This window comes from Stenella coeruleoalba, assembly GCF_951394435.1.
Source record: "Stenella coeruleoalba genome assembly, chromosome: 9".
Taxonomy (NCBI): domain Eukaryota; kingdom Metazoa; phylum Chordata; class Mammalia; order Artiodactyla; family Delphinidae; genus Stenella; species Stenella coeruleoalba.
Window position 1 is genome coordinate 97361029 of NC_137155.1, and position 25586 is coordinate 97386614.

General features: G+C 38.8%; 1 protein-coding gene across 13 annotated transcripts in view; it reads left to right on the forward strand.

Moving 5' to 3' along the window:
• Window positions 1–25586, forward strand: part of CNTNAP2 (contactin associated protein 2) — a 977311-nt gene that overhangs the window by 582176 nt on the left and 369549 nt on the right. For all 13 annotated transcript variants that reach the window (XR_013829659.1, XR_013829660.1, XR_013829661.1 and 10 more), the window contains one exon: window positions 20839–20966. Coding sequence is in view for 5 of the 13 variants with exons in the window: in XM_079931145.1 (XP_079787271.1) it covers window positions 20839–20966 (128 nt within the window). In the remaining 8 variants the exon portion in view is untranslated. The remainder of the gene's footprint in view (window positions 1–20838; window positions 20967–25586) is intronic.

The following is a 25586-nucleotide window of genomic DNA, read 5'->3' on the forward strand; positions in this document are numbered from 1 at the left end:
GAAGGCTGCTGACCACTTCATGCAAATACCGGCTTAACAAGCCACCCCTTGGCCCACCATTCCCACAAGCCCAGCAAAGCCATTGGGATCATGAAGTGATTATAGTTCAGGCTCTTAATTGAGATCCTTTTGGACACTATACTTCCTGCATGTACAAGGAAAAATAATAACCAGTGTTTATTGAGGGCTGGGGGAAGCAGATGAATTACCTGCTAGACTGCATAAGTCAGCATCTAGAACTGAGGAATGAGTAGGACAAGCCAGGGTTACACAAAGGAGCTTTATGCCACCACTGGCACACTACAGGCAGGATCTAAAGCAGCAAGTGGCAAAGAAACGCGACGCATAGCAATGATTAACCACTAAGGTGGGCCTGGCTCCCAGCACTGATGTTATTAAAGCTGTATTCGATTAAAATAGATATCTAAACTTGGATTGCCAGAAATTAGCCTGCCAAATATAAGAATATTCCAGATGGACAAGGAAAAAGAAGATTGTATAGTAGTGATGATAATATGTGGCAATGCTTGACCAGCATCAACTGGAATATTATTTCCTACTCCAACAATGTTAAAACCAGGATGAGCCCAGCATGCTGGGGCCAGAAGAGAGTGGGCAGTGGTGGGTTAGACTCTCCCCCCCGGGATGCTCAGGGGCACTATCTCTGCCAAAGATGCCATATCCAAGTATCTTAGGATCTTTCTTTCTTATTTTTGAAGCCCTAGAAATCAGCCTTTCCGTTCTTTCTTATAGATGATTTCTTTAGTGCAACAAAAACATAGTTGGTGATGTTAACTGAAGATACAAATTATATGCAAGGAGGTAACTGCACATAGATTATAGAAGTCCATTGTATCCCCCTTTTGTAAAAAGCCTTCTGAATCAAGTATCTTCCGATTCTATACACTTCGGTCTCCTTCTCAGACCTAACTTATTTACATCAGATATCTCCTACTTGGCTCCTTGAAAGATTATATTTCCTGTCTAGCAATGATTTATATTCCCTGTACTGCACTTCTCTTTCCAGCTAACCTCAACATTTTGTCTCTCTTTTATCCCCAGAATACGGAAATGAAAAATCCATTTCTTAATCTCTCTTCTGCTTCCTTCTAAATAGTTGTACTTCTTTTAGATCTATTTTACTTTCTAGACCAAGAATATTTGATATTTCCTGGAGAAGTCACAGTGAGTGGTACCTCTTGTTTACCCATTTGAAATGAGCTGGTGTGGTCATTTAACGAATACACAAAGCATCAATGCACAAGATGATGAAGATTCTCATAGAGAAGGGAGTTCTCCATCCCACGCTGCTGGTTTACATTTTAAACATTGGAGTCTGTAAACTGTACCATTGTCTACCGTCTCAGAGGGTCTTTGTGTCCAGGAATGGCATTATGAGTAATGCGTTCTACAGTCTTCCAGAAAAAAGACATTAAATAAAGGGGAGGCTATTTCTATCAGGTAATATTAAAACATTTACTTTCACATGCACTTGCTTTAACCAGCTTGAACAAGTTAGTTATTCCCAATAGATTATTCTCATTGGTAATTCCATAATAAAAGATTCTAGATATCGTGCTTTTCAGTCCCTGGCATTATAAATTTTATTTTAGAAGCTCAGTAATCGAATACTCATTATCTAATTATAATTAAGTAATGTGATTCCCTTAAGAATGCTTATAACTATTTAAATGAATATGGACTTAATTAAAAGAATTAAATTAGGAGATTAAAATTATTCAAAAGGGGTAAACTTTGTTCTTAAAAAACTGTAGAATGGAATGCTAAGAAAGAAAAAATAGAGGAAGGCAACAGAAAATTGGTAAAAAGAAACAGAAACAAAAGAGACAGATCCCTGATGTGCCAGTGTGGAGGAATATTGTATTAATTTAATTATTTAATTATGGAAAAATAAATAAGACATGAATAGCCTGGTAAGCCATATGCTCCTTGAAGATTGGAGTTAGGACTCGTTAATTTTTGCATTCCCACCAGACCAATGGCGGGAACCTGGTGGACTCTCAATTAATATTTGTTGAATGAATAAGGAAGCAAATTCTCCCTGAAAGTTTTAAGTAACTTCATGAGTCCTTTTTCAAGTCATTTTGTAGATACAGTGTTTAAAGAAATTTATATTTGGATCTAATTAGAATGTGTGCACTTGAGTGAGAATGTTAGTTTACGAGCTCTGGTCGTTAAGTTTGAAGCTGATGAAACTGTACAGGAGGTAACTCTTCTCAGAGGAAGAGTTGGAGACTGTTTGGTTCGCTTTCTGTCTAGAGCAGGGCATCCTTCACTACCTGGGAGAAAAAGCATGAGCCTACAGCACGCTTTATACATGCTAGCCTACTGTATACACATGAGCCTAGCCTACTGTATACACATGTTGAATTTGTGTACCAATCATACTGAATATTAAAAAGAAACTAATTATGAGCCCTTTGATGGACAGCATTGTAAAGGGAAGTGATAATGGTGATTTTGATAACAGTTTACATTATATCATATGAAACTGCCATTTTTATGTGAAACAGTTGAATGTTGGCAATTTCATATGGTATAAACTAATATTTATTGAATGCTTACTTTGTGCTAGGCACAGTGCTAAGTACTTCACAGTCAGTTAACTCATTTAACTTTCACCCAGAAAAATTTTTAACAGATGAGGAAGTTGAGACAGACAAGCTGCCTATTGTGGAAGGAAGACCTAGAAATTGAGCGCAGTTTGACACCAGCCCCCAAACAGAATCCCAACCTGCCCAGGAAAAAGATGACTATTGTAAATGATATAATCAAAAATCTTGCCTTCTGATCACTTAATTACAGCAACAAAAATGTGATTCACAATGCAAATTGTCTGCTTCTAGAAAGGTGAAATTTACTTATAATACAGAGATGATTGCCACTTCATTATGAAGGTCAAGTCTTGTGGCTACAAAAATGAGTAAGAGAGAATCTTTATTCAAGAAAATAAGGTCACACTGGCTAAGGAGGAGGATAAGGAATTATAAAACTTACTGTATCATTAGAATTATATTTTTGTTGGCCACATGCTCCAAAACAAAAGTGAGAAAAATAAAACAAAAGTGAGAATACATAGTAACAATGTACTATGGAGACAAAGAGATAAATATTTGAAGGCAGGCAAGTCCCAGAAAACTCCTAATCTATGTCAGCTGTAAGTACATTGTCGCTAGGGATGGCTGGCTGTGGGAACCCAGATGAAGAACAAGAATTCATTTTGGAGACCTCAGGGGAGGCTTTACAGAAGAAACAACTGGGCAAGAATGAGTGGAATATCAATAGGCAGGAAGAAAAGGAAGGACATCTCAGAAAACAGGACAGCCTGTACAAACAGAGGAAAGCGTGAAAGTCAACAGCAACATTGAATAATAAATGGTTCAGATGTCCAGGAAGCAGGGAGTGGATATTACATTATATTCTATATGCCTGGACCCCTGGAGCACATGGCATGTTGGAATGGTAACTTAGGGTCATATTGCGAAAGGGCCAGGATTGGGGATTTCATCTTTGTCCTAGAAAGCAATAATGAGCCACAATGCTTTTCCCTCTTGAGCTGTAACTTTTATAGAGTGAAGTGTACAAATATTAAATGTACAGCTCAATCATTTCATATGTCGGTGTACTCATAAAATAATTAAAGAGATCAGGATTTATTCAGTAGAACGTGGTTGGCTTCTTAGCCCCCTCCTCAACAGTCTCCACAAGGGTAACTCCTATTCTGACTTCTATTCTCCTAGGGTATTTTTGCCTGTTCTTGACCATCATATAAATGGAATTGTTCAGCATGTACTCTTTTATGTTTGATTTTTCCCATCAGTGATTTTTTTTTTTTAATATTGACAAGGTTTTTGTGTGGAGCTATGGTTCATTTTCTTTCATCACTGTGCCTTATTCCATTATGTGAGTATATCACAATTTATTTCTTTCCTCTGTTGATGGACATCTGGGTCGAGTAGCTTCTTATTTTTTTCCCATGGAAGGAATACTAATTTAGAGGGCTTTATTACAGAAGCCCAGGAGTTGTTCTATATTAATTGATCAAGACACATTATCTTTGTATGGTGGGAACAAGTACACACAAGGGCGAACATAGCATCTATAATTAAGATGTTAAGTACACACCAGTGCTCTCTACTTTTCTATCTCAATCTCATCTGAAAGCTCTGTAAATGATTTGCCATTTAAGGTGTATTTGAGAAGCCACAGGATGCCAAAAACCATGCTTCACAGACTAGTACAATGCAGAGTGTTTTTTCTCAGGATACTGATACGTGTGCTAGGGAAAAAGTCCATTTTCCAGGATTCTGGGTTAAGCAAAGTTAAATAGGTTTTACTCAATGTAGGGAATGTCATGGTCTTTATTTTACTAATTGGTATTTTGCATCTCCAAGAGTGAAATATAGAACATATACAGCATTTCCCACACTTGAGAGACCAGATATCTTTTTTCTTTCCAGAAAACCCATAATCATCTCCCAGAATTAACGTTTCCAAAACTCAACATGGAAAATTGTATACAACTGTATAGACTTAACCGTGAACTATGGCACCTCCTCCCAATATTCATATGTTAATGCCCTAACCCCCAACGTGGCTGTTGTCGGAGATAAGGTCTTTAAGGAGGTAATGAAGGTTAACTGGGGTCATAATGGTGGAGCCCTAGTCCAATAGGATGAGTGTCCTTGTGAGAAGAGGAAGAGACACCAGAGCTAGCTCACTGTCTCTGTGTGTAACAAAAGAAAGGCCATGTGGGGACATAGTGAGTAGATGGCTGTCTGCAAGCCAAGGAGAGAGGCCTCACCAGACAACCCTTCTGGCACTGTGATCTTAGACTTCCAGCCTCCAGGACTGTGAGAAAATAAATAAATGTTTAGGCTACCCAATCTGTGATGCCTTGTTATGGCAGTTAAGCAGACTGATGGAACCTCTAAGTAAGGTTAAAATCCATCATCAAAATCACGTGCATTCCAAGGAAATAAAGTGGCTAATCCTCCACAGGGTCGTTTTCATCACTTTTCCATCTTCAGATTATTTGCAAACTGGGTACTCTCCCTCTCAGAAGAATGTGGCGATTTCCCCTTCTGGATCCTCTTAGAGCAAAATAAATCCACACGAACAAGACACTCATATGCTTTATTCTCTCTATAAAACTGCCGCTAAGTTGAGTTTTGCACTGTTCAAGGCTTGCATAGCCCTACAAGTTCAGGCCTCTCACTCTTTTCTTTGACAGTATTTGCTATCGCTCAATTAACAGTGAAGGATTTTTATTGCCTTTCTTCTGTGGGGAGGATTTATATGCCTCTTAATTTGTGTAAGTTGGACTACATTGTAAATGATTTACCCTCTAAATTCCAAAGTAAACTTGCCAAAGAGATGACCTTGTTTATTAAAATCTAATTAACTGAAGTTTTAGAATGTCCCTGAGTGAGTTACTGAATTTCTGTCTTTCTCCAAACCTAATAAACATCAAAGCCCCAGCTGGCTAGAGTTAACCATGAAACTCCAAACCTCACTGTGAAATTATCTAGTTAGTTCTTCTTTCAGTCCTTTTCTCCGAGAGTGCAGGTCCAAGAATCTTTTCCCAGAATATGTCGGCTATCACATTTTAGAAAGGCCAGGTGTTCCTCACTTGATTAGTTTTGATTTGAAGAAAGAGATCAGGTGCTCTTTATTCCCTGGATTAGAAACAAAAGGAAGCTGCACTTGTTATTTGTATTGCCCAGCAATGGTCAGAATGTGCTAATTATATGCCACTTCGAGTCACCCTCTGGACAGGGTTATATGCCATCTATACACTACTTGTATACATAGGACATTCATGAGTTTTGCTTCCAAAAGCTTGTAAAATAATGTCGGCAAATTGATTACAGACATATGTGATAAAACATAATTGATTCAGCTCCCAGTGTATAAACAAAATCTCCTGATGCTGCAGATTCCTCCAGCTTCTATCCTGTTGCTTCTTCCATTTCTCATTTCTCATTCCAACTTCAAAATAACAGTTTAGGGTTGGTCTCTACCCTCTTGTTTCCCATTTGATTATCAGTCATTGAAAATTTTCTTTATTTCTCTATGGGAAGTCTTTGAGATAGGTCCACCAATGATCTCCATATTAATATATCCAATGGGCACTCTGATTTTTTAGATACTAGACATCTTTGCAATGTTTAATATAATTGACTACTTTTTTTCTCCCTGAAGCTCCCTTCGGGCTTATATTACACATAATTATTTTGGCTTTCTCCTTCCCAAATTTCAGATCATTTATTTTCTGTTTCCTTGGGTCATCTGTCTTCCTTCATGCTTGAGACTGACAGCAATCTTAAGCCTCTTTCCATGGCTGCCTTCTGCCTCGCATTAGTCTCAGTTACCAAGAGATAATTTGAAACTTGATTTTTATTTGGACCATCTCATCCTAAAGAGTAAGCGCTTTTTCTTATTTTAGCTGAGGCCTTTTTCACATGTTTACATCCCACAGCATCTTCAAGATATTGATAACTTAAAAACAAATATCTGGGCTTCCCTGGTGGCGCAGTGGTTGAGAGTCCGCCTGCCGATGCAGGGGACACGGGTTCGTGCCCCGGTCCGGGAGGATCCCACATGCCGGGGAGCGGCTGTGCTCCGCAGCGGGAGAGGCCACAACAGTGAGAGGCCCATATACCGCAAAAAATAAAAATAAAAAAAATAAAAAATAAAAAAAAAACAAAAAAACAAGTATCTATCCTCTTAAGGGCCCTACAGAATTCAGAAATGGGTAAAGGAAACCACTCCCACCTTCAAACAAGTCTTTTCTGTGCACTAGGGGAGAAAAATGAGCTGCTGAGATGAAGTGGGAATGACAAAATATGTCAAGGATGATGTGATGATTATAAAGAAAAGAGTGTGGTAATCATCAATATAAGAATCATTTCTATGGATTTGTGTTACTTGGAGGGGGCTTTAGAAATGGCAATAGAGGGAAAAAGCAATGCTCCTTAGTTAAAAGAAGAATGCTTGTATCATTGAAAAACAGTACCTTTTAGGATGGTCAGATCCACAAAATAAAAATTCAAGGTGTATTAAATTTTCTTCTGAGGCCAAATTCATCAGAACCAGTGTTCTTGTGAGTAATCTAGTTAAGAAAAAATTTAGGGGGTGGAGAGTCTGATTATTCTCTTTCATGATGTGAAAACCCGTGAGGACAGTGAAGTAATACTTTACACAGAGAATAAATCAGATGAAAATCTGATGTTAATATTTATGTTAAATCCTGATGTTATTAGGATTTTTTTCATGTTCAGGGAAAGGATCATAAGTTAGGTGACTTCTGTTGTCTTGGAGTTTTTAGCACTGGCTCCAAGGCTGTGAATTTGACTAAGGGGTCAAGTACCCCCACGTTCTAAAGCCAAGTGCAGCTCTGGCTCAGTTACCTACATTGGGTGACGTAAGCGAAACCTAAAAATTCCTGGAGAAGTTTAAGAGACCAATGGGAAAGATTTATTTGTGGAGTTGTTAGCATATTCTATCTACCTCTAACCATCCCACCATTATGGGAGAGGGACGGGAGAACTTGACGAGAATGAATCAGAGAGCTTGACCCATGACTGCTGGAGCTAGAGAGGACAGGACCAATTCACAGCAGCCTGGAGTCTCCCTGACTAGCTTCAAAGTGAAGGGACTCCAGCATGTAGTCAACACCCCCCTTTCGGAGTTCAGTGAGACAGGAATGCATCATGTGCCCTGTGGGCCAAATGTAGAACCTGTGGGATGAGGCCAGTCACAAGCTACCTAGAGAGGAAGGGCCATCGAGCCAGGAGCGAGACTGAAGAGCAGCCATGACAAAGCAGAGGGGAGTCAGAAGTGGCGAGATCTGTCTGCATTTGTCTGTTGGTTAGAAATAAAGCTTTAGGAACACTGAGAGAACCCAGAAGGTTCACCTTAATTTTAAAAGATACACAGGGCCAGTATAAGCAAAGAATTTCCCGTTGACTACTTTTGAGATGCCAGGAGTTGGCCATTAATTGCTGGTGACGAAAATACATGGAAATGTCAAGGAGGCCACACATCAAGTACTCTGTCCTTGCCGATCATATAATATATGAGGCACAGTTTTCAAAAACACAAGGAACCCTTGTTTAGGGAAAATATGGGTGTAAATAGTTCAATTCAGTGAAACAATTTTCCTATATGATAAAAAAAATAGATTTTCATATCATTTATAGGAAAACAATTGAAATTATTTAAGCAGAATTTGAGAAATGTAAACATGCATTTTCTCTTCTTAAATTCTAGAGTGGTAGAGATTGGTCTGTTTTTCCTAGTTCAGCCACTAATTAGTTGAATACCTTAGACCAGGCATAGTTTTATTCCAAATCTGTTATCTCACCTGAAAAATAAGGGTGAAAACTAATCTTCCAAACCATATGTTGGATACTGTATTAATATTTTCTGGAGAAACTACATAGAACCACAAAGTCCTATCCTCAAAGGGCTACCAATGACCCTATGCCATTGAGAAACAGACGAAATATTTATGTTTTAAGCCACACATTTAAGTTTGCCAAATTTATTCAAATGGTTACTATTTGTTTTCTGTAATAACAAAGTAAACAAACATAAGTAGAATCAAAGAACTACAGGGGAAGAAAAAATATATATTTTCCTCTACCTATCATAGGCTCTTCAGTTGGGGTCCTCTAAATTAGCAAGAGAAAAACAAACAGAATATGTTTGTTAATATGTACCTATGGAAGTACCCAGTGATGAATAACCCAAAGGAATGGTTAGAACTTGGGCTCATATACCATCTTAAGCCAAAAGACAAGGGGTTTGGGACTTCTGTGTGAGGGAGGCAAGTTATGAGAAAGTGACCAGGAGAAGCATGGTAAAGAAGAGTTGTTTAGTAAGATTTCTTATGCAGGTTTCCTTTACAAAAAGAAAACTTGTGCCCTGTTTTTAGAACTTTTCCTGTGTCTTGCCGACCTCAATGGCCTTTAGCTCAAAATACTCTATATGCCAAAGAGGCATACTTTGAAGTTCCATATTCTGATACCCTTCAGAACCAAAATATATAGCTTATCTATGTAGAGAAACCATGGCCCAGATAAATTCAGTAACTTACGTTTACATAGATGCAGAGTTGAAATAGGACTCCTGTCTTTAAGATCTAATTCTTTCCATTATATTAATTATATATGAAACTTCTAATTGAATATGATTTTCTGAAGAAAAAATAAAACCTCAATTACAGAAAAGAAATAATGAAACTGTTTAAAGAGCATTCAAGGAACTCCAGTTATAAGGAAGGTCTCTTTCTCATTTCTCACCATTGATAGTAAGCACATACTGGTTACTATTTTAGGATTGTGCCTAGATGGCTTCTATTTTTATTCATGTGTTCAATCATGAAACATACGGAATGAGCCAGTCTTAGGAGCTTACTAGTATTCGGTTTATAAAGTTGCATGAGACCACCTATCTGGCCTCAGGGAACTTGCATTCCATAAGGAAAATCAAAGAACAATTTGCGTAGAATCCTGAAATGGTTACAAAGGCTTTCTAAGAGATTCTAAAGTGAACAGATAATTGCCGTGCATTTACAAAAGGCCTAAGCTATTCCCACTGAAAAGGAGTAATTGAATCTGTAATTACTTCCATTTCTTAGGGGACAGACTCAGGGATTCTAAAGATCTAATTGTGACGGTTGTTTTCTTAATTACTCTAATTGTTTTGTAGAAAACAGCACTGTACATCCATTGAGGAAAGCTCAGTAGTCAATGGTGACTGAGGACGCCGTGAGAAGTATTTTAAAAGTTCTACTTTATTGTGTATTAGACAGCTCTGTTGTTTATTTCAACTTCTCAAGATCCAGCCATGCTTAGATAGCCCCCATGTGCTCTCTGAACAAAGGCATTGACTTCTGATCATGATTTTCGTAAATGAACATAGAGGAACTGGCCAACCTGCTCCATGGTGATGGTAGGGCTGCCTTTTTAAGAACATGTAATCATCTCCATGTAGTTGTTTCAGTGGCGCTAGCAATAATCCTCCCTCTCCCCAATCCAACCTCCACCATTCATAGAGATATGATTTCTAAGAGAAGTCTTTTGTCTCATTAAGGCATTGCTTTTCTTAAACATGGATGGAATGGTATGTCACATTTTCCTCTGAAAGTGGCTTTTAATAGGGGCAAGGACAGAGGAAGAATGAGAGTGTTAATTTCCTGTTAAAGGAAAGGCCGAGGAGTGCATCCCCAGGCACAGAAGATATAGAAAGATGGAGTTGAGGACCAAAAAAACAAAAAATAAATTAAAAAAGCAAATAAAAATTCTCACTTACTTGAAAACAGATGTTTTAACTAAAACTATCCTTGACTTGAGTCTGTATGTTTCCTGCCTTTCTTATGTATATTAGGTATGAACTAGTAAATAATTAGGTAGTATTTGGTACTATACCTTGAAGACACATCTCATTCCTTGGTGGAGTCTGTCTCACTTTGCATAATGGATATGTTTCTGAACGGTTATTTGGGAATCAAAATTTGTCAGGTTCAATTCTTTATCCTTATTTCCTTGTACCTCCAAAGTTAAAGGGAGCAAATGAGATCATCCAAGGGAAAGCACTGAGTATTTTTAAACTCTATACAACTCTGAGTTATTTATGTGTTTTTTATTTAAGAGATGGAAAGAATAAGAACAATGCAAAGTCCTTTAATAAAAGTAATACTACTGAATCTGACATCTTTAGTACAAGTTAATAGTAGAATAGTAACTATCCAGAAAAACTCAGGAAAATTCTTATAGGTTTTTACCTTTTGACCTACTTTTTTTTATTGTATGTATTTAAGGTGTACAACTTGATGATTTGATGTATGTATACATTGTGAAATAATCAAGCTCATTAACACATCTATTATCTCACAGTTACCTTTTTCTACTGAAGTATAATTGTCTTAGAATACTATATTTAACATAGTGATTCAATATTTTTATACATTACAGAATGATTACCACAATAAGTCTAGTTGCCATCTGTCACCATACAAAGTTATTAAATATTTACCATAGGGAAATATTTACCACATTCCCTATGCTGTACGTCATATCCCCTGGCTCATTTATTTTGTAACTGGAAGTTCGTACCTCTTATATTCCCTCACCTATTTCACTCATCCCCGCAACCCATCCCCTCTGGCAACCACCAGTTTGTTTTATGTATGTATGACTCTGTTTCTGTTTTGTTATATTTGTTGGAGAGTTTTATTTTATAGATTCTGTATATAAGTGAAATCATACAATATTTGTCTTTTTCTGTCTGACTTATTCCACTTAGCATAATACCCTCCAGGTGTCCATACATGTTTCGCAAATGGCAAGATTTCATTCTTTTTTATGGCTGAGTAATATTCCATTATTTATATATATGTATATATCACATCTTCTTCATTCTTCTGTTGTTGGACACAAGTTGCTTCCATATGTTGGCTATTATAAATAATGCTGCAGTGAATATAGGGGTGCTTATATCTTTTTGAATTAGTGTTTTTGTTTTCTTCAGAAAAATACCCAGAAGTGGAATTGCTGGATCATATGATAGTTCTATTTTCAATTTTTGACATTATTTGCATACTGTTTTCCATAGCGGTGGTACCAATTTACATTCCAGCCAGCAGTGTACGAGGGTTCCTTTAAGGCCTGTGTTTCCTTATTGATTACCTGTCTGGTTGATCTGTCCATTGATGTAAATGGGGTGTTAAAGTCCCCTACTATTGTGTTACTGTCAGTTTCTCCCCTTATGTTTATTAATATCAGCTTTATGTATTTAGGTGCTCCTATGTTGGGTGAATATATATTTACAATTATTATATCCTCTTCTTGGACTGTTCCCTTTATCATCATGCAATGTCCTTATTGATTACCTCTCCTTCAAATATGAATGTTAGCCTTGCCAGGTAGAGTGTTCTTGGTTGTAGGTTTTTTCCTTTCATCACTTTAAATATATTGTGCCACTCCTTCTGGACTGCAAAGTTTCTGCTGAAAAGTCAGCTGAGAGTCTTATGGGAGTTCTCTTATAGGTAACTAGTTGATTTTCTCTTTTTGCTTTTAAGACTCTCTTTATCTTTAATTTTGCCATTTATTATTAAATTATTATAATGTATTTTGGTGTGGACTTCTTTGGGTTCATCTTCTGTGGGGCTCTCTGTGCTTCCTGGACCTGGATGCCTATTTCCTTTCCCAGGTTAGGAAACTTTTCAGCTATTATTTATCCAAATAAGTTCTCTCCCTTTCTCTCTCTCCTCTCCTTCTGGGATCCCTATAATGCCAATTTTCGTACACTTGATGTTGTCTCAGTGGTCTTTTAAATTATTCTCATTTTTTACATTTCTTTTTTCTGTTCAGCTTGGGTGGTTTTCACTACTCCATCTTCCAGTTTACTGATCTGTTCCTCTGTATCATCTAATCTACTGTTGATTCCATCTAGTGTATTTTTAATTTTAGTTACTGTATTTGTCACCTCTTTGCTTCTTTATGTTTTCTGACTCTTAGTTAAACTTCTCACTGTGCTCATCCATTCTTCTCCCAAGTTCATTTGGCATCTTTGTAATCATTACCTTGAACTCTTTTTCAGGTGCGTGGCTCATCTCCACTTCATTTAGTTCTTCTGGGATTTTGTCTTGTTTGTTTGTTTAGAACATACTCCTCTGTCTCCTCATTTTGCCTAATTCTCTGTGTTTATTTCTGTGTATAAGATAGGTCAGTTACATTTCCCTATCTTGGAGAAGTGGCTTTCTATAGGAGACATCCTGTGGGTCCCAGCAGCAAACTCCCCTTTGGTCACCATAGCTATAAGCTCTATGGATGCCCTCTGTGTGAGCTGCATGGGACCTTCCGTTGTGGAGGAGCTGACTATTGTGGGCATGCTGGCATGCAGAGCTGGCCCTCAGCCCAGTTGGCTGCCAGGTCCTGCTTTGTGTGGTGCCTTCTTGCCTGCTGGTGGTTAGGGCTGAGTCCCAGGGCAGTTGGCTGTGCAGTCCAGGGGCTCCCAGGGCCAGTGCCAGCCCACTAATGGGCAAGGCTGAGTCCCGGGTGGCTGCGTGAAGGGCCTGGGGGGACCCCAGACTGGTGTTGGCTTTTTGGTAGAGAGGTCCATGTCCAGGGCAGCTGGCTGCTGGGTCTGGGAGGGCCTGGGGCTGGTGCCAGCCCACTGGTGGGAAGGTAAGCCCCAGCACTAATAGGCTAGAGGGAAGACTCCAGAATGGCTCTTGCGAGCACTAACGTCCTCGTGGCAGAACAAGCTCTCCGAAATGGCTGCTGCCAGCCTCTGCGTCCCCAGAAGGAGTCCCAGTTGCTCCTTACCTTTCTAAAAGGCTCTCCAAAATCAGCAGGTAGGTCTGACCTAGGCTTCTTTCAAAATACTCCCTCTGCTCTGGAGTGAGAGGGTGTGCGATTTTACATGTATCCTTTAAGAGCAGAGTCTCTGTTTCCTGCAGCCCTCCAGCTCTCTTGTACACAAGCCACACGGACTTTCAGAGCCAGACGCTCTGGGAGCTCATCTTCCCAGTGCAGGACCCCAGCTTGGGGAGCCCAGTGTGGGGCCTGGACTCCGTGCTCCTTGGGGAGAACCTCTGCAATTGTGATTCTCTCCCATTTGCGGGTTGTCTTCCTAGGAGTGTGGTCTTGACTATACACTGTTTCCACTCCTTCTACCTGTCTTGTGGTTCCTTCTTTGCATCTTTACTTGTGGAAAATTTTTTCTGCTGGTCTTCAGGTTGTTCTCATAGATAGTTTCTCTGTAAATAGTTGTAGTTTTGGTGTGCCTGAGGGAGGAGGTGAGTTCAGGATCTTCCTATCTGTCATCTCGGCTACACCCATCTGGCCTACTCTTTCTAAGTACTCGCTATGGAAAAAGTACAGTCTAGTTTCTTCCAAAGTAGCATAATGTCTGGGGATGGCCATTAGGAGACAGAAAGGATCCAGAGGAAAGATACAAAAATTTATAGGAAATTTGAACATATTGTTTGAACCAAAATTACACAAAATATCCTAAAAAGTTTAGAAATGGTCCTTGAGATGAAAATTTGATGCTCTAAAGTATTGGCATTTCCAGGAGATTACAGCGGCAAATGGTGACAATTGAATAGAATTTTACTTTCAGGCATGTCCTGGTAAACCATAGATACTTGGTTTTTGCTGAATGAGATACAGTTTCTATTATAAAGGTAGTTTGGGAATTTGCCATTGATCCTTATTCCCATCCCCAGACCCCGGCACCTACTAATCTGCTTTCTATCTTTATATATTTGCCTTTTCTGGACATTTCGTATAAATGGAGTTATGGCATATGTGGTCTTCTGTGTCTGACTTCTTTCACTTAGCATCGTGTTGTTGAGGTTTATTCATTCTGTGTTGTATGTATCCACATTTTATTTCTTTTGCTGATGAACAATGTTCTATTGTGTGGATATACTACATTTTGATTATCCTTTTACTAGTTGATGGACATTTGGGTTGCTTCCACTTCGGGGCTGTTGTGAATAAAGCTTCTGTAATCATCTACCTAGAAGTCTTTGTGTGGACATACGCTTTCTCTTGGGTAGATATCCAGGAATGGAATTTTGGGTCATATGGTAAATCTATGTTTAACTTTTTAGAAACTACCAAACTACTTTCAAAAGTGATTGCACCACTTTGCAATCCCATGAGCGATGTATGATGATTCCAGTTTCTCCAAATTCTCGTCAACACTTACTATCTGTCTTTTCTATTATTCTGATAAGAGTAAGGTGGCGTCTCAGTAGATTTTTAATTGCATGTCTCTAATGACTAATAATATTAAGCATCTTCTCATGTGTTTATTCCCCATTTCTGTGTCTCTTTGACATCTTCTGTAGCTAAATCTTTGACTTCCTGTATTCTTCCAGAAATTTCTACCTTGGTGATTCTGTGATGGAAATACATGGATGTTCACTGACTGTAATTCTATTTGTGTGTTTGTTTTAAGTAAACAAGTACTTCTAAAACTTCACAAAGCAGAAGAAATTCTTCTCTGCTAGAATTATAGAACATACTCATAGTGTGGTAACTTTTATAACATCTGGTAGAAAAGCAAGCTTATAATTGCAGGCACTTGGACTGTTTATTTTCCTCTAAGGATTTGTTTTTTTACTGAGCTAAGGGCAAGACGAGCGTTTCTTTTGCTTTCTCAGCAGGATAAGAAAAGAAGGCAAGGGAAGAGCAGCAGAGTAAGACAGAGTTCCTCAGAACAATAGTACTGACGCAAAATAACTGTAATGCCAGGTTAGAGAAGCAAACTCTGTAGAATCAAGTTTTCCTTTAATAACAACACTGATAGAAAGATTATGCAAGAGTCTGAGTTCAGGGCCTATTTGAAATGGATGATAGAATTTTTCTAATGTACCAGCTTAGCAATAGATGTAATTAGATTATGCTAACATGATAAATAGTTACTGAATAACTCCCTAAATTAGATTGACCTCGATCATTAAAGATCATAACTTTCAATGAAGGCTTGTTTTGCTTGCTAAATAATTTTCACACAGGTGCTAAGATAGAAGTCTTAGAGGTATTTGGAAGGGTGCCTCATCAGGTCTCAGGTTATTTTCTATTCATCCACACATCATTTTTGGAAAGTGGGTTATGCTGTAGGATCACACAAGAAACTTCATGCTAGCCAAACCACTTTATTGCCACCCATGAATTTGTTCCCACAACCGATTTGTTTCCAGCGGAGTTGACTGTTCGGTGAGTTTCACAAACAGTTGTTTGTGACTTTAAAATCCCTGGGCCTATTTATATCCCTGATCAAAAGTGATCGAGAAGGTAACTTTGTATTTTTTTTTTCTCAGCTGATAATTATTTTCTCCTATTTTCTTGGTTTGGTTAAGGAATATCTGAGGGTTATCACTGCAGTAGTCCCTCATCCAAGTTTTTGCTGTATATGGTTTCAGTTAACCTTGGTCAACCGTGATCTGAAAATATTAAATGGAAAATTTCAGAAATAAACAATTCATTCGTTTAAAATTGCAGTGCTTTTGTTCGTTTTACTTAATAATGACCCCAAAGCACAAGAGCAGTGATGCTGGCAATTCAGATACGCCAAAGAGACGCCATTAATGCTGCTTTTAAGTGAAAAGGTGGTGACTTAGTAAGGAAAGAAAACTGTATGCTGACGTTGCTAAGATTCGTGGTGAGAACGAATGTTCTGTCCATGAAACTGTGAAGAAGGAAAAAGAAATTTGTGGTAGTTTTGCTGTCATACCTCAAACTGCAAACGTTACAACACGGTGCTTAGTTAGGATGCAAAAGGCATTAAATTTGGACGATAAGATATTGTGTGTGTGTGAAAGAGGCCACATTCACATCTTTATAACAGTATATTGTTACAATTGTTGTATTTTATTATTAGTTGTTGTTAATCTCTTACTGTGCCTAATTTATAAATTAAACTTTATCACAGATATATACAGTACATATAGGAAAAAGCATAGTATATATAGGGTTCGGTACTATTTGTGATTTCAGGCATCCACTGGGGGTCTTGGAACGTATCCCCCGAGGCTGAGGGAGACTTCTGTATTAGCTGAACTGTAACCTTTTGTAAACTTCAATATACCATTAAAAACAGTGGTTAGCTTGGGGATGGGGTAGTTCTAGACCACTTTTACTTGGTGTGCTGATGGCGTGGGGGATGCCTGTGAGTATAACATTACAGATATCTTTGAACTTACTAATCACAAATAATTTTCTCAATGTTTCAGGATACCTAAGTGTATCTAAAAAGGTACATTTTCACCTCATCTGTAAATGAAAATTAAAAGAAAAAGGCTTTTAATTGACATAGTTGTTTTTTGGTTTTCTTCTGTTTTGTTTCTCCCCTCTTTTTTGTGGAAAATCCTAGATTGGGATCCAGATAATCTAGATTTGAATCCAGACTCTATAGTTATGAGCTAGTGACCTTGGTCAAGATAAATTCTCTGATTCTCATCAGTAAAATGGGGATAATGATGCCTCTATGGAAGAACTGATTTCAGATTAGATGTTGTATATGAGAAATAGTCTAATATACACAGGTATTCAATGATAAATGCTGTATTGTTATTATTTTCTATGAATTAGAGCAGTGTTCTTCATATTTTTTGATACGCTATTTAAAAATTTTTTGAGCACATATTTACAAATAAGTATAAAAGTAAGATACAGGTTCTAGTGAATTAACATTTTATGTTCAATATAAAAAATTAAGTTTTTAAAAATGATATAAAGTTGTCATTAATAATATCTTCTCTAAAATATTAATAGAAATTAATCATTTTACCTTTAATTGTTTTAGTAACTGTGATGTGATTAAATACATATTATTTTAAGTAATCTTGGATTACCATTTGAAGATCTGCCTCTCTGTGTTTTTCATTTTGATACTTGACTTTATTGACTATCATAGTTGAAAAATATTACCTAAAGGTACATATAACAAACTAGATAAAGGTATATTGCTAAGTGCACCTACTGAATCATGATGTTAATTTTTCAGTTTCATTGACCAGTAATGCAAAGGTTTTGATCAAATGTAGTAAATTTCTGTCATCTCTGAATCAGTTTTATTTGCAAAGTAACTGAATAATGACCCATTTCAGTGTTATAAAATAAGTCCAAAACCCACTGGAACTCTGCATTTACAAGATTATTACAAATATTTTAAAATTATGTTTCCAAGTTGTGGAAGTGTGTAGATGTGTAAATTCTTATGAGGTTATGCACATATAAATTTTGGCAATAAGATTACATAGTGATTGGAATATTTCCAAACATTTGTTTCCAAAATACTCTTATATTAACACAAGATTTGTTACAAAGTAGTCACTTTCTCATTCACTGTGAATGAACCAACAATACCGAGTATCAGGTAAGGATGTTGAGCATCCTGACACATGACTGCAGGCCACCTAGTGTGACGTCCATCAGAAAGTTAATCATTAATAAGGTTTAAGTTACTTCTCACTGCTAGAGTAAATAAATGTTGGCTTAAATGCTTTTTTCCCCACCTCAGAGATATTCTCATGCCCCTTCCCTAACCCTGTACTCGACTGTGGGGATAAGTTGCACATTAGGCCACCATGCTTGTCAGTGGAATATTTGCTCAATAAATTCCCAGAGGAAAAAGGGGCACTGATGATTTGGAGCAAGAGTTGGCAAGCGTTTTCTATAAAGGGCCAGATAATAAATATTTTAGTCTTTGAGGGCCATATGGTCTCTATTATAACTACTCAGCTCCGCCAGTGTAGCCTGGAAGCACCATAGACAATATTGTAAAAAAAAAGTTAAATTGAAAAGTGACTTTATTTCAGTAAAACTTTATTTATGGACACTGACTTTGAATTTTAGGTAATTTTCACATGGCACAGAATATTATTCTGCTTTTGATTTCTTTTCAACCATTTAAAATTTTAAAAAATAGGACTTCCCTGGTGGTCCAGTGGCTAAGGCTCCACGCTCCCAATGCAGGGGGCCCGGGTTCCATCCCTGGTCAGGGAACTAGATCCCACATGCCGCAACTAAGGGTATGCATGCCGCAACTACAGATACCGCATGCTGCAACTAGGACCTGGCACAGCCAAATAAATAAATATTAAAAAAAAAAAAAAAACTTATGGGCCATCACAGAAAAAGCGACAAGGTGAATGGTTCTCAGGACTTAGGTCACAAATCCCTGATCTAGAGTCAGTTAATTCTAAGTGATAATGAACTTGTAGAGAATCTTGGCCTGAAGTTCCACAGGAATGCACATTACTCTACTAAGTTGTCAAATCACAGTATGTTATTAAGGGTGCTTTCATTTATTGTCCCTTTAAGAAACATTAAATATCAAATTTAATAGCAAAGACTTTCTTCCCTCTCTAACATGATTTTAACTGATAGAAGTTCTAATATAAGGAGTTGGGTTTACAAATGATTTGAGGCTGGGTCACCAGTAGCTGCAGTGTCAGTAAGAATCACAGTGCTTTTCTGCATGATCTTAGTTCTCATATGATTAAAAAAATATTTTTTTTGGACTTCCCTGGCGGTCCAGCTGTTAAGACGCCACACTTCCACTGCAGCGGGTGAGGGTTCGATCCCTGGTCGGGGAGCTAAGGATCCCGCATGCCATGTGGCAGCAGCCCAAAAAAAAAAATTTTTTTGTAAACTTTATCTTGGAAACTCATTGAAATAACTAAGGCAGTGGAAAATACACTTGTTTGCGGTCCACTGGCTAAATTCTGTGACTCCTTCCTGGGTTTCTGTGGGTCCTGACACATGAAGGAGCATATGTTCAGTGACTTTCTAGAAGGTCAGAGGAGCAAGTAACTGCTCCTAACAGCATAGCCTTTTAGAGACAGGTTTCCAAGTTGGTTCTCCTCAATTCCCTGCAAGAGATGCAGATGACAGATCTTTAACCTGATTATTGAGCTCTCTCCCTCATTCTTCTTTTTTTTTGAATTAATTTTTATTGGAGTATATCTGCTTTACAATATTGTGTTAGTTTCTACTGTACAGCAAAATGAGTCAGCCATACATATACAAATATCCCCTCCCTTTTGGACTTCCTTCCCATTCAGGTCACCACAGTGCATTAAGCAGAGCTCACTGTGCTATACAGTATGTTCTCATTAGTTATCCATTTTATACACAGTATCCATGGTGAATATGCATCAATCCCAATCTCCCAATTCCTCCCAGCGCCCCCCCCGACCCCGCCAACTTTTCTCTCATTCTTCTGTCATCCAAAATCAGTTTTCTCTCCTGTGATCAGTTGTACATACAGTTTCAAAATTCTCATTTACATTCAGGCTGAACAGTGCACAAAATCACGCAAAAAGATAAATTTGTGGAATGACCTTAGCACTGATTTGTGCCTCCCAGTCATCTAGCCCCACACGAGGGGATCTCCCGGCCACAGCAGCACAAAAAGAGGATGAGGGGATAGCGATTTCCTATTAAGGTGAAATCTGTGCTGCATGGTAGCTCACCTTGGTTCCATCCCTGAGAACATCTCCTGTATTTCTGTGCTTCATCCTAGAATCAATACTTTACAACTAGCCTTGCCCTCTTCCTCTATTTAGGGTGGGTATGGGGTTGAGTTAGGAGACCTGAAACAAGGTAGGTATAGAATAAACAGGAGAACAAATCTAAGAGAGAAGCCAAATTGGGCTTGCATCTCAACTCCACTCCTCATTATGGATGGAAGTAGACACTTAGTGAGCACCCGCTCTGTGTTCCAAACGTTGCATAAACTCTCTCAGCTGTTAAAATAAACAAGAAGAGATGAAGGACCTAAAAGTATCTCTTATTTAGCTGATGCGCAGCAGGGAAGAAGGCCTCTGAAGCAACCGCTTCAAAGCAATTAAGGAGACAAGGGAGCTTTTTAATAGGGTTTTGTTTCTAATTTTATGCAAGAGATCAGGTTGGCTTTGTTGAACTTTTGATTCCCTGACAACAGCAGACTCTGCGTGCATGCTCAGCGTTTGATGTGTGTACTTCAAGCAACAGGGTAGGCTACACTCAACCTGAAATAGCGTGCTGTGTATTGGTTGTGACTCTCTGGAAATCAGGGTGTCAGTTTTGTTTTCCAGAAGGCAAAGCGGGCACAGTTGCTTCTGAGCCATGAGCTGTGAAACCACCCAGTGGAAGAGAGGGAACAACTCTAACTGTGGTTCTGCTTAGTGCGCCTCTGAGCAGTTATTGGAATGTGGTCAGTTGTTAGACAACTTAAACAATGATCAAAAAAGACATGTTTCTGACTTAGCCTCCTCATGCTTTTCTGTCTTTCCCTGTGATTCAGGAGGAAGGACGCTGGCTTCTTATCCTACAAAGATCACCTGCCAGTAAGCCAGGTGGTGGTTGGAGACACTGACCGGCAAGGCTCGGAAGCCAAACTGAGTGTGGGTCCCCTGCGCTGCCAAGGAGACAGTAAGTGTGCCCGTAGCTGGGCCTGGCACCTCCTTACCAATTTTAAATAGTGTTTCCCAGCAAACGCGAGGTTGGCAGAAAACAGATTGCTGTTCGGTATAAACAGAGCCAAATGGAGGGCTAGGCAGACCTTAATACACAGAGGAGGGCAGCAAGCTGTAAGTCTCCGGTACAGGAGGCTAGATATGGGCGTAAAATGTGGCTACCCATCTTCCTTGTATATTCCTATGTAACAAATGTGACTACCTAAGCTTATGGTGACACAGGTAGCAATGCTAATAGCATAAAAGCAGCACTCAACAGCTGTGACTGCACTGAGTGCTGCCGTTAATGCCATTAGCATGACTATTTATATCACCGGAAACTGAGTTTACGGTGATATAAGTAGTAGCATTAGGGCTTAATGTATCATTGTAAACCTGGATTATGGTCACATAAAGTTGGACATTAGTGCTATCAAATCTCACCATCATCAGAGCTTGATGGTCCCTTGTAAGCCAAAGAGTGTTTCTGTAACTACATCTTGCTTTCAAGATTGGGCACCACAGAGAGGAATTTGGGGCTGTTGGCAGTCAGGGAGTTAGCCTGATGATCCCACCTAATTAAGGGTAGCATTAGGATTTTATGTTGTTCGATACCCTTCAGTATGCTTTCTGCGTAGTCGGAGGGGACTGGTGACAGGCTGCTGTGGGCATTCTGCAGTGAGCATCCTGGGTGTCATTTCCCCTCTTCTCTGCACACATGATTGGGCAGCTCTTCCAGGAGTATGCTTTTGTGATTGTGTGCTAGGCATCAGGAGACTAGATTCTGTTCCCTGAGTAGCTGACTTGTCAGAAGACCTCAGGCAAACTCCTCCTTTTTCTCTGCTGTGGTGCTCAGAATACCACCTGCGTCCCAACTCCTCCTGGGGAGGCCATAAAGATTTTAGTGCCTAGATCTGGATTCCTCCTAGCAAAGCATTCTGTCAGATGGAGTGTTATTACCGCTTCCATAAATCAGGGGAGAATTAGACCTACTCAATGTAATAAATTATCGCATCTACTCAAAGAGGTGTCCTAAGGAATGTAATGAGGCATGCTCAGCTGTTTACTACTTAGTACATCAAGGCTGTCAGCAATTAAACCATGCAGTGTTCCTGATACAAAAGAGAGATGGAGTTTGTAGTGATTTTTCCCTTCTTACACAGAGAAAATGAAAATGCTGTCCTTAAAATGAAACTGGTTAAAAGAGCTTTGTCATGCATTTATTAAACAATAATACTTCATTTGACTAGCTTAGTAGAACTGTGCAATAAGAAATTTTGTTTCGACTGCTTAAGAAAAGATATTGACATAAAATAATAATATATATGCCTTTTTAAACACATATTTTGAGAGATGGACTATAGTGTCACTCTCAAAATAGGCAGGTTCTCATGGGTTATCTAATGAAAATCAGTTTCATTATGTCATAATTACTCATTAATATATAAAGGTAAAGTAGTTCTCACTTATCAATTCTAATTCTAAAGTTAGCCTTAAATTAGAGAAAGGGTTCCCATTAAGTGATGGATTAAGTCAATCTAGTTATACAATCCCACTTCTGCAAATTTTTTTTACCACTCTTAAAGAGTCCAGGTACTTTAAATAGTATATGTAGGAGTGTATTAACAGTTTATAGTTAATATTAGCATGTTTTCTCTTAATAAATCAGTCCTCAGGAAGAATTTATTATGTGTCTGCTATTTGTCTAGCACTTTACTAGGTACTCTGGTGAGTTAAAAACAGAATTTCAAACCATGTTTTGAGAAATGCACATTAAAAAGTATTGGAAAACATAAAATGTTTTATAATTTAATAGAGTTGTGATCTAAAATTTTTGCAACTGGTGCTCAAGAAAGGAGTGATAAATAGTATATTTCAGGCAGACTTTATATTTAAATAGAGAAAATAGGAGAAGTATGGTGGTCAGTGTTCATTTGCATTTCTTTCCCAAGGCTGTTGCTCTTAGAGACATTCTTAGGACCAACTGATATACAAAGAGCTATCCTGTTCATTGACACTGCATGGCCTCAGGATTCTTGCAGTACTGCAGCTTCAAGACTTAATCTGTATTTTACCTGATACTTCATGAAAATAAAAGCTCAGTCAATTTTTAATTGCAATTATGTGGAATATTTCTGTGTCCAAGAGAAAGAGAGAGAGAGAGAGAGATCTTCGTTTCTTGTAGGCAACCGGCAATATTACATACCTCATACCTGAATTGCCAGGTAGTAGTTAGCAGTTTTGATGCTCACCTTCCTTTTAAGAATGTTCTAACGTGGACACAGTAACGATAAAGTGTCTACATCATAGCATTTTCCAGATTTTACACATGTATGGTGTCCTTGGATACAGCCCCCTGCGAGGTAGGTAAGGTAAATATTAGCCTTTCTGTTTTACAAATGAACAAAATATTTCTTTTAAAGTGTCATCTACACAACAAATTTCTGTGCCCCCTTTTGCTGCTTCTGGGAGGCTCCCAGAGGAAAGACAGATCAGAGAACATAACCAGCTTTCTCTGCATGAGGTCAGGCTTGTTTCCCCAACTCCATTCTCATTCCTGAGTCAACGGCAGAAATTAAATTGTTTTAAACGTATTTCATCTGGGTCTCTCCCTACCCACGTCTGGTTACCAACACAGCATGAATGTTGGGGGGATTAGATTCCAATTTGTATAAGTTAAAAAGTGGTATCATGCGTATATCCTGTTGTTTGCAGAGATTAACTTTGTGTCGTTTACTGAAGTCTGTGCAAAGGTACAGTTTAAAAAAACCAAATCCACTGTTGAGAAATGTCTTTCTCTATTTGAGGAGTTGAATGATGACAGCCCTCGCAAGCTGTCTCTTGAATTAGGTCTGGTTCTACCTCCCAGTTTCAGAGAATGAAACAGTTTCTGTGGGCTCTGACCAACCGTTTCGGCAGTTTCAGTTGATTTCATCATGCCTGCTGAGTTTCATTTTTACTTCGATTCATCTGAACTCAGACCCATATAATCAAAATGCTAAGAAAATCAGTGAGTTCCAGACCTGCTGCATTTCCCATATAGCACTGAAAAATGCTTATGCCCTTATACTTTTGGGTTTTTTTTTTTCCAAACACGTTCAAATGGAAGCCTCAAATCTAAAACTGCAAGTGTGACTGAGGATGGATGGTTAGCTAAGATAAAAAGTGAGGTAAAATGACAAATTACCCCCTTAAACCATGCGCACTCGCCTAGGAAGAAACACGAAAGCTATTTAGAGGACCAAAACGGCTGACAGAGAAGAAATTGTTTTCAAATTTTAAAATATAATTGTTCTTGGACGGAGTTGCTAAACTTCTATGGAATTAGTTCAAAAACAAACTATTTCGGGTTTTGGAGGTAGGAATCTTTTTTGTACTATATATAGTGACTATGATTAATTGTAGAAAGTATTTGCTAGATAATTGTTTTATTCTCGACCATATAAGGTAAAGATTTCCCATATCTCCTCTAGGGATACAGAGACTTTAAACAATTAATTAGGAGCAAGTTTGCTACAAAGGCAAGTGTTTTTAATATACTTGGGTAGAAACAATCAGGAAAACATGTTACTCAAGGACTGCTGAGTCCGTGCCTGAAACCCGCCCTGGCTGTCAGCACGGCCAGACTGGAGTCATGGTGGGCGTTTAAGATGTAAATTCAAGTTCTTAGAGCTACAGAGGTGACTGAGAGGCCAAGAAGAAAAGGCAAGGCAGACCACATCTGGTTCAGGAGCACTCAGAGGACGGAGACAAAGCTGAGAGTGAAAGAAACACAGCCGATAACGGCGTTTCATCCAAACGACATTGGCCTTTTTTCCTTTGGGAATGCAATCATATGTGCCCGAGCTATATAAAGGCCACCCTGTCTTTACTGTAAGACTTTTACAGACCAGGGCCATCACCAGCCATTCCCTTACCAAGGAAGGCAAGGCAATGACTATATCTACATGTTGTTTCTCCCAGGATAAGACAATTTCATTGGGGGCTCAAATGAGTACCATTCCCCATAGGATGGACCCAGGGGCACACACAGGCCACACCATCTCCCGGTGTGAGACACACTCAGTGCCGCCTAAGAGGACTAGACAAGGAGAGAGGGGCAGCTGCTCATCTGGGCTCAGGAAGCGGTTTTGATTGTGCAGAGGAAGCCGCTCCCCGGGCTCCAGAGAAGAGTAGACAGTTTGCTTGTCCTCCTTTTCTTTGCTGCTTCAGGCTTGGAAGAGCCGAGAAAGGGAAAAGGCCCAGCATGCAGGCTGCAAGCCATGCACTTTATATTCATCTTCTCTCTTGATTCTCCCAACATCCTGTATGCGGTGATAGCTTTGTATTTTGTACCAATGAGAAAACAGAATCTGACTTATTAGATGGTTTGCCAATGAGTTTCAGAGCTGGGGCCAGAAGAACCGTGTGGTTCCAGAGCAGATGCTCCACGTTCTTTTCGTTTCCCCATTTCTTCCCATGAAATGTAGATGTGTGTACTTGCGTCAAGTACAGCTAAAAGCAATCGCAAAGAATCACAACATTCTAGCGGTGGAAGACTTAGATATCAGACAGCACAAACCTCTCATTTTACAGACGAGGGAACTTGGGTATGGGG